General features: G+C 44.9%; 2 protein-coding genes across 2 annotated transcripts; both read left to right on the top strand.

The window, feature by feature from the left end:
* The first annotated feature begins 291 nt into the window (after nt 1-291).
* On the top strand, nt 292-5,409 carry LOC136527609 (nuclear transcription factor Y subunit C-4-like). The gene is made up of 2 exons (XM_066520397.1): nt 292-510; nt 4,337-5,409. Exon 2 carries the CDS (start codon nt 4,378-4,380, stop codon nt 5,143-5,145), a length of 768 nt encoding a protein of 255 aa, XP_066376494.1. The 5' UTR covers nt 292-510; nt 4,337-4,377; the 3' UTR covers nt 5,146-5,409.
* Nucleotides 5,410-6,730: 1,321 nt separating this feature from the next.
* LOC136527614 (truncated transcription factor CAULIFLOWER A-like) lies at nt 6,731-8,291 on the top strand. Its single transcript, XM_066520401.1, has 6 exons — nt 6,731-6,915; nt 7,213-7,300; nt 7,388-7,561; nt 7,648-7,689; nt 7,817-8,049; nt 8,145-8,291. Exons 1-5 carry the CDS (start codon nt 6,731-6,733, stop codon nt 8,039-8,041), a joined length of 714 nt encoding a protein of 237 aa, XP_066376498.1. The 3' UTR covers nt 8,042-8,049; nt 8,145-8,291.
* The last annotated feature ends 373 nt before the right edge of the window (nt 8,292-8,664 follow it).

Below are 8,664 nucleotides of genomic sequence, written 5' to 3'. Positions count from 1 at the left end.
TAACAGTAGTCTAATCATGAGCCGCTGCCCTTTCCGTAGCCGACAATATGCCAACAACCGCAGAGTGTTGAGGGTTATACTGGGCGGCTTGGGCCACCGTCCGTTTCCACTGCCACCGACGCCCGGGCCCCGCGCCACGGGCCCGGAACACCACCTGGGCGGCTTGGGCCCCAGGCCCAACCAGAGCTGGGGGCGGGGGCCTCGGTACGGACCGGGCGGAGGCCTGGCCTGGCCTGGACCCGGCAGCGCCAGGTGGTGCTGCCAATAGGACGCACGCTCTCGCTCCGAGGAGAATTTAAGAACCGAGGTAGGGGAGAGGAGTCGAGGACCAGAGGAGACAGGAGAGAGAGAGGGGGAAGTCGAGGAGACAGAAGAGAGAGAGAGAAGGGAGGCCAGGAGGCTTCCTCTCCCCATTCTCCAATCCCTGCCCTAGCCGAGCCAGCCGCGAGGAAGGGGGCGTCTCGTCCGGCGCCCGCCCGTCGGCCGACCTTCTGCTGCTGCAACTTCCAAGTGAGTGTCGGAATTTCTGTCCTCGATTTGTTACTCGTATGATCCGGGGTTTTCTTGGACCTCTCGTGGCCGTCTTTGGAGATTCTTTGCGCGTTTCTGTCTTCGTTGCGGAATTGGGGATTTGGGGACTGTGATCGCTCTAAAGCTGTGTGGCGCGTTGCAAAAAATTGGGCTGACGAAAGAACGGACCTGAGCTTCCGGTTCCTGCTGCTGCAGTAGATTTCGCTTCTGCGAAGTTGTTACGAATTCCCCCCTGCTCTCGTCGATCTAGTTTTCTCAGCTGTTTGTTTAGTTCGAGTAGCTCTAGCATAGTTTTTCTTTTTTGCGCGCTGTACTGGTGATATGTTCCTTTCCACATTTGCAACTAAAAAGCACGTTTAATTTAGTCTGACGATAGATTGACTACAAAAAATAGTGCACCTCTGAAAACCGTGTGTCTTTCAGTCTTCTGTCGTCAAATTCGGTCGGGGATCGGCTTGTTTCAAGCCTTCTCGTCCGCGAATCCCGATTCGCTTGAATCGCTTCTCCTCCATTTTGCTGCTTTGGATAATCTGTTCATCTCGGGTGCCTACCTCAAACAGCAATTTTCCATCTTTTTTTCAGTTACAAACGAGTAGAAAGTAGGAAAGGGTCATGGCCCTACCAAAGATCACGATGAAAAGAAACTTGCAATGCCAGATTTTCTATTAAAAAGAAGTGCTGCGCCTCTGTTTCTGAAAATTTGTCAGAAAATTAGTAGTAGATCTGTTTTGCCCCCCATAACTTGCTCTCCTTCGCCAACAGCTAAGGCCCTGTTCAGATCCCACCCAAAAACCAAAAATTTTCAAGATTCCCCGTCACATCAAATCTTGCGGCAGATGCATGGAGCATTAAATATAGGTAAAAAGAATAACTAATTGCACAGTTTGCCTGTAATTGGCGAGACGAATCTTTTAAGCCTAAATAGTCCATAATTGGACAATTTTTATCAAATACAAACGAAAGTGCTACAGTAGCTAAAAGCCAAAAAAATTCCGGAACTAAACGCCCCCTAAGTTTCACATACATGAACAGACGGCCGCCATTTTTGGGAACTGGTGTCCATCTTCTTTTAGGTAAAAGCAAGTACTTGAGGGTGTCCAGTTTTGTGTTTGTACGTGTGGCTCTGATGGTACCTGTTCTGTCAAGAGCAATCCTGTCCATAAGTCATGTCACTGTTTGCATTACATAAATCAATCATAGGAATAGTTTCCATGTATACAAATACAAAGGTTCCATAGTTTCCTCTTGAGCCTTATATTGCTACGTTTCTACAACCCTAGGTTGCGTTGAATATTGCTCTAGGCACAGTATCTAGATAGTGTTCTAGTTCTAGCCAAAAACAACTTGTAGGATCATGATCATGATTTACATGCTACCCTCTCTCCTACTGTAATCGATTGTAAATAACTGCTTGGCATATGATGTTCTATTATATAAAGATATAATGCCCTTCATTTGTGCTATATTGTTATGTATTTTTTTTATCATATTTTGATATTTTTACTCATGTAAATTATTGTGTAATCTTAGTGGTACTAGTGTTAGCTTTTTTCTACTTCCCAAAATGTCATGTATTCATGACTGGTGGTATTATTTTTTGGAATCATGCAACATGTAAAATTATTGATTTGAGCATCGTGGATTCTATTCAAGATCTGGAACTTGACAACCTTATATCTATATCTATAGTACACTTAAATGAGGATCAAATATAGTTTAGATCTCCATAACTATCTCAATAATCCAAGATCCCCTGACCCAGCAGATCCTCAGTCCAACTACATGGTTCACTTAGTTTCACTTGAAGGTGGCTAGGGCTAAGACCAAGAGGACTTGTGTCAATGGCCTTACAACCACTAGTTCAACCCAAGAGGTCTTACATTGTTGGCTACATCCTATAACCACATGATGCCTTAAGCCAGAATATGATTGGTTGCTCTAAGTTATCCACGAGTTCTCATTGGCGCATTGTTTCAGTTTCACACAATCCGACAAATGCAGTTAGTTCTCATTGGCGCATTGTTTCAGTTTCACACAATTCGACAAATACCATTAGTTCTCATTGGCGCATTGTTTCAGTTTCACACAATCCGACAAATACCATTAGTTCTCATTGGCGCATTGTTTCAGTTTCACACAATCCGACAAATACCATTACTTCTAATTGGCGCATTGTTTCAGTTTCACACAATCTGACAAATACCATTAGGACGACCTTGAAAGTTTGAAACCACTAACCGTCATGCTATTTTGCTACAAAAGAGTTAGTAGGACCCACCTATCCTTGGTGCATACATATTAAAAGACTTTATTTATTTCAGAATGTCTAAAAGGTGCAAAATGAGAAGGTGATTGCATAGCATTCACTGCTTGATGTATTAGTAGCACGTCATCCTTATCTAACATCCATATCCATCCTGTCGGTATATATCTGCCCATTCACTACATGACACTTGTGCAAATAAAAAAACACATGATACTTGTGGAGATTGAAAAGATAAGCTCTCCAGTGGAACGACAAGGTGATTGCATAACATTCACTGCTTGCTGTATTAGTAGCACGTTATCCTTATCCAATAGCCATATCCTTCTCGACGTAATGCAATATATATGCCCATTCACTACATGACACTTGTGCAAATAAAAAAAAGTACATGATACTTGTGGAATTTGAAAAGATAAGTTCTCCAGTGGAATTGGTTTTGCATGGGTAAGTACAAGGTTACTAGCCATCTTTCTGTTATGTGCTAATGGGGATATTTAGAATTAATCTAAGTCTGTTCATCTGATCGAGTCCGAAATTGTTGAGATCTGATTTTTGGTTCTGCAATTCATGATTTGCTTCAATTTGGACACAAATCTCAGCATCCATTTAGTTGTCATCCCCTTTCTAATTAAGAAGTCATACTTTTTTTTTTGAAATGAACGGCAGGAGCTCTGCCTCTCAATTAAGGTAGAATAAAAGGGAGTTATGTACAGATTTTAGTCCGAACGAAAGCGAAAGCAAAGGAAAAAAGAAGTGGCAAACACACAGAACCACTGCCTGGGTGCAGCTCCAGCACCGGCTTGCTAGTTCCCCCTTTCTAAAGCCCTTTTCGTTTGCTCAATGTCCTCCTTAATTCTTGCAGCGACCTGTGAAGCCGATTCCTGGGCATTATTGTTAAGAAGTCATACTCATGGTCATGGCTGACATTTTCTTGTCTAACCACTATTATGGAACTGGTTGTGCATTGCATCCTATCTTCCAGTGTTCCAATCTGAGACTAAGGGCATTTTGATTTTAGTATGCCACAGGAAGGTTTGTCAGAACTTTGATCTTAGATAGGTCATCGTAGGTCTATTTTCGAGCTGATAGTGATCTGGCCAAATGAACAAGCCAACGATCCTAAATGCATTTTCTAGTACCCGAGAGTCCGATATTTCTACTACTTTGTATTTTTTTCCAAATATGAGCATGTGTTCATATATGATCATGCTTTTGAATTGAGATGTAGGAATATGGTTTGTCGCTATCTGACTGCATTTTATCCCTCTGCATCTGTTGTCTTTATCTGGTGGAGATATTTAAATGATGGTTCTTTGGATGGTGAGACAGAAGCTGGTCTGCTTGGGCTATCCAAGAATGGAAATCAATTTTAATACAATTGCAAGAGGTCGAGTTCATGTGCACAAAAGAATCTTGTTCTTGCAGACAAAACGGAAATAACCTTGTTTTACTTCTTTAAATTACATAGAAGTTCAGGACTGTTTCTAATTTTCCTAATTAAATTTGGACTGATCGATTAATCTGTTTCTTCTTTTGCAGTTCTGGAAAGATCTTAGATTTTTGTGCAAGAGCGAGTGGACATGGAACCATCCTCTCAGCCTCAGCCTGCAATGGGTGTTGCTGCTGGTGGATCACAAGTGTATCCTGCCTCTGCCTATCCGCCTGCAGCAACAGTAGCTGCTCCTGCAGTTGCATCTGCTGGTTTACAGTCAGCACAACCATTCCCAGCCAACCCTGCTCATATGAATGCTCAGCACCAGATTGTCTACCAACAAGCTCAACAATTCCAACAACAGCTCCAGCTGCAGCAACAGCAGCAGCTTCAGCAGTTCTGGGCTGAACGCATGGCTGAAATTGAGGCGACGACTGATTTCAAGAACCACAACTTGCCACTTGCGAGGATAAAGAAGATCATGAAGGCTGATGAGGATGTTCGCATGATCTCAGCTGAAGCTCCTGTGGTCTTTGCAAAAGCTTGTGAGATATTCATACTGGAGCTGACACTGAGGTCGTGGATGCACACTGAGGAGAACAAGCGCCGCACCTTGCAGAAGAATGACATTGCAGCAGCCATCACTAGGACTGACATTTACGACTTCTTGGTCGACATTGTTCCCAGGGATGAGATGAAGGAGGACGGAGTTGGGCTTCCAAGGGCTGGGTTGCCACCCATGGGAGCCCCAGTAGATGCATATCCATACTACTACATGCAACAGCAGCAGGTGCCTGGTCCTGGAATGGTTTATGGTGCCCAGCAAAGCTACCCAGTGACGTATTTGTGGCAGGAGCCTCAGGAACAGCAGGGGCAAGCTCCTGAAGAGCAGCAGTCTCTGCATGAAAGTGGCTGAGAATGTTGCTCAGAAGCTATCACCTGATTCAGAGCTCATTTTAGGTTGTCCAAACTGCAGGCTTTCGTTAGCTAATATCGTTGGGTATCAAACTGAAACAGGTGATTCTAAGTAGGGTGTAGCATCATGGTAGTTTCATTTCTGCTGTGATGTTAGTTGAAAGGATAATGATTAGTATCTAGTGGATTAAAGTTACCATACCGTTTCCTTCCGTTCTAAAAGTTTGCCTCCATGAGGCCTCTGATATGAAATGCTGGGTATTAATGCTTCTATGCTCTGGTTGTGTTGTGCGGTTCGTGTTCATGCTCCTCTTCTCTCTCTCTCTCTCTCTCCACCCCCCCCCCCCCCCCCCCCCTCTTTTTTTTTCCGTTGCTCTTGATTGGTAGCATGTAAGGTGCTGTTAATTCATGGAAGAAAAAATCGTTTTCAGACCTTGTGTCTAGTTGAATTCTGAGGCCTTGTTTAGTTCCTCCCAAACTTCCAACTTTGGTACCATGTAAAAAGAAGATTTCCCGTCACATCAAACTTGCGGTACATGCATGGAATACTAAAAGTAGACGAAATTAAAAACTAATTGCACAGTTTAGTTGTACTTTGCGAGACGAATATTTTGAGCCTAATTAGTCAACGATTGGATGCTACAGTATATTTTGTCAACTTTGCACATTCAAAGTTTAGCAACTAAACAAGGCCTGAGATCCAGTAGAGTTGGGCCATGGTCGTTTACTCCAAAGACCAAATCAGTCATTTCCACTGAATTTGACTGGACTTGGCAATGTTTGCTGGGTGCACCTTTGTATATTCTGAATACAACAGGTAAAGTCCGTGCAAGGAAGGTATCTACTCCCATGGGCGGCATAATGTGTCATGTCGGCGCCCAAATTTGACCGGACTCGGCAATGTTTGCAATTAAGGATTGTAACTTGCTGCTGAGGTTTACTTCTGTCTCGCGGGCGCATGTACACGGCACTATAGCAAACAGTGCGCGAGTTCAAATTTTCCGCTGTGCGCTGATCAGACGGTCAGCAGAGGTGTTTTCCGTGCAATGGTCCTCTGGACAAAGGGGATTTACACGTTGCAGAAATCTCAGGGGCCTATGAATCTTCTAGGAAGGTGCTTGTAGAGGAAAGTGCTTGTCTCGACGGCAAGCACCTCTCTTTTCTAAGTAGGGACCATCGCTTATTTTTGACTTCGCTATTCAGTCCTTTGACTAGCTTAACAAATGGGTTATTTGTGCTCATGCCTTTTTTATGTTTTAGATCTACTATATACATAAAAGAGCTGAATAGAAATGTCTTATAAATAAACCACGCTATTTTAAGAATGGGAATGGGAAAAGTGTTTTGCTCTTGGATTTGTTGATCGGCAACTCACATTTTCGACCGAACAGTATCAGGTGGGTGAGTAACTTCCAGGCATTGTCCTCTCCATTTCCGCACCTAAGCACGGCTCTTTGGCTTATATAAGCGCTAAGGGAAGGGGATCTGAGTTTCTGAGAACGACCTTCTCCATTTCCGCACCTACAAAGCACGACTCGTTGTTCTGCTGGGCAGGGTTTTGAGGCTCACAAGGCGGCGCAAGGGCAATGGGGCGTGGGAAGGTGGAGATGAAGAGGATCGAGAACAAGGTGAGCCGGCAGGTGACCTTCTCCAAGCGCCGCAAGGGGCTGCTCAAGAAAGCCGAGGAACTCGCCGTGCTCTGCGACGTGGACATCGGGGTCATCGTCTTCTCCGAACGCGGCAAGCTGTTCGACTACTCCTCACCGGCCAGGTCTGGGTGACTAAATTGCTGTGGACCTTTTCTTGCCCGATTTCACTGCCATATCATTTTTTGGTTGTGTTCATCCCATTGGGATTGCTTGGATTAATTGTCGCTCGGATTAGGTCTTTTTTGTTGTTGTTGGTGTGTTCATCCCGTTGGCATTTGCTTGTAAGGTTTTCAGATCACCGACGATTAATACAAGCAATCCAAGCCGATTACTGATCTCGGTTAGCAAAAAGTATAGGATGATCCCAGAATCTTATAAATCCCTAACACTAACGCACTCCACACTCACCATTTGCGAAGCTTGGTTGATCTGATTCACCGGTACGAGGCGGCCACCAACACGCAACTCTTCCATCAGGAGGCACACTACACTGATGATCATCATCAGGTACGCAGACCCAATGCAGCTTCAGTATCTTCATCAATCTGTTTATGCGCCATCTCTGCTCCTGATTGAATTTTTTTCCCATTGCAGCAGCAGCAGCAGATGGCCGCGGAGTTCAGCAAGCTGCAGCATGAGTACCAACAACTTGGGGCCAGCTTGAAGACGTACACGGGAGAAGACCTGTCGTCTCTGACCTCGGTGGTCGAGCTCGCCGAGCTCGAGCAGCAGCTCGAGTCGGCCGTCGGTAAAGTCCGTGCAAGGAAGGTATCTACTGTTCAGTGATCCTAATTAAGGATGGACACTGCCTCTGCATGTTAAAGTTTTAATCGCGTGCCTTGTTTTTCTGGCAGGATGAGCTGTTCATCAACCTGACCGACGAGCTTCAGTTCAAGGTAGCTGTAACTATTTCAGTTTTTCGCATGAACAGTAGCTCGTATAGACGTGTGATCGATAGCTAGTCGACCGATCAGCTGGTAGCTCATAGCTATGAAGTGATTGCGCCGCTGCGATGAGATGCAGATCAACGAGAACGGGCGCCACGACGACGCAGCTGCCGCCGCAGGCGTGGAGGCGGAGGAGACAACGACGATGGCGGAGCCGCCGCTGCCACAGTCGCCGTCATTCGCGTACCTCCTGGCTGTGGAGGAGAAGTCGGCGGCCAGCACAATGCTGCGCCTGTGGCCACAGCCGGACGCCGACGCCGACGGTGGGAGTTCCAGTCGACGCGGTCTGCAGCTGTGGTAACAAACCGCGTACGCGTACGTCCGAAGCTAGCTGATCAGTACTGCTAGCCAAGTTTAATCTTTTTTCTTTTCACCCTTTGTGCTGACAAATTTCTTCTTTGCAGATCGAAGGCAAGTAGACTGGTTGCCTGGCCGAGGACGGACGTGTCGATCAGCTGGGTGGACATCAGGACATGACATAACAGATTTACTTAATTTGCTAAAGTAGAAGCCTAAAACAAACAAGTTAGTTAAAGAAAGAAACTATCATGCTCAAGTAGTACTAATAGGTCATGTAATTAATGCTCAAGTGGCCATAACTTTTTATGTCTTGGTCACATCTGGTGGCATTTGGGATTTTGGGGTCTTTTCAACTGTCGTCGGTTGCCTCCGAGTTGTTTATGTGACGAAGGATAAATAAAGACCATAACATAGCCAGGATAAATCTAAGTTTTAGTACCTTTACTACTAATGTTTTTCTTTTGATAAAGTACCTTTACTAATGTTGACCTGAACTAAAGATGCGGATGGATATCCATGGACCTCCTATTATTCTGCTTGTTTAGTTCCCAAAAAGTTTTTCAAAAAGTGCTACAGTAGCTATCACATCGAATCTTGCGATACGTGCATGGAACATTAAATGTA

The sequence above is a fragment of the Miscanthus floridulus genome, chromosome 19 (assembly GCF_019320115.1).
Source record: "Miscanthus floridulus cultivar M001 chromosome 19, ASM1932011v1, whole genome shotgun sequence".
Taxonomy (NCBI): domain Eukaryota; kingdom Viridiplantae; phylum Streptophyta; class Magnoliopsida; order Poales; family Poaceae; genus Miscanthus; species Miscanthus floridulus.
The sequence above is the reverse complement of the archived record's forward strand: the minus strand, read 5'-3'. Positions and strand labels throughout refer to the sequence as shown.

Excerpts from the sequence above, each read along its gene's own strand:
- LOC136527614 (XM_066520401.1), top strand. The coding sequence starts at position 6,731 with ATGGGGCGTGGGAAGGTGGAGATGAAGAGGATCGAGAACAAGGTGAGC. Across the intron at positions 7,301-7,387 it reads ACACTGATGATCATCATCAG|CAGCAGCAGCAGATGGCCGC; the intron begins GTACGCAGACCC and ends TTCCCATTGCAG. Across the intron at positions 7,562-7,647 it reads GTAAAGTCCGTGCAAGGAAG|GATGAGCTGTTCATCAACCT; the intron begins GTATCTACTGTT and ends TTTTTCTGGCAG.
- LOC136527609 (XM_066520397.1), top strand. The coding sequence starts at position 4,378 with ATGGAACCATCCTCTCAGCCTCAGCCTGCAATGGGTGTTGCTGCTGGT.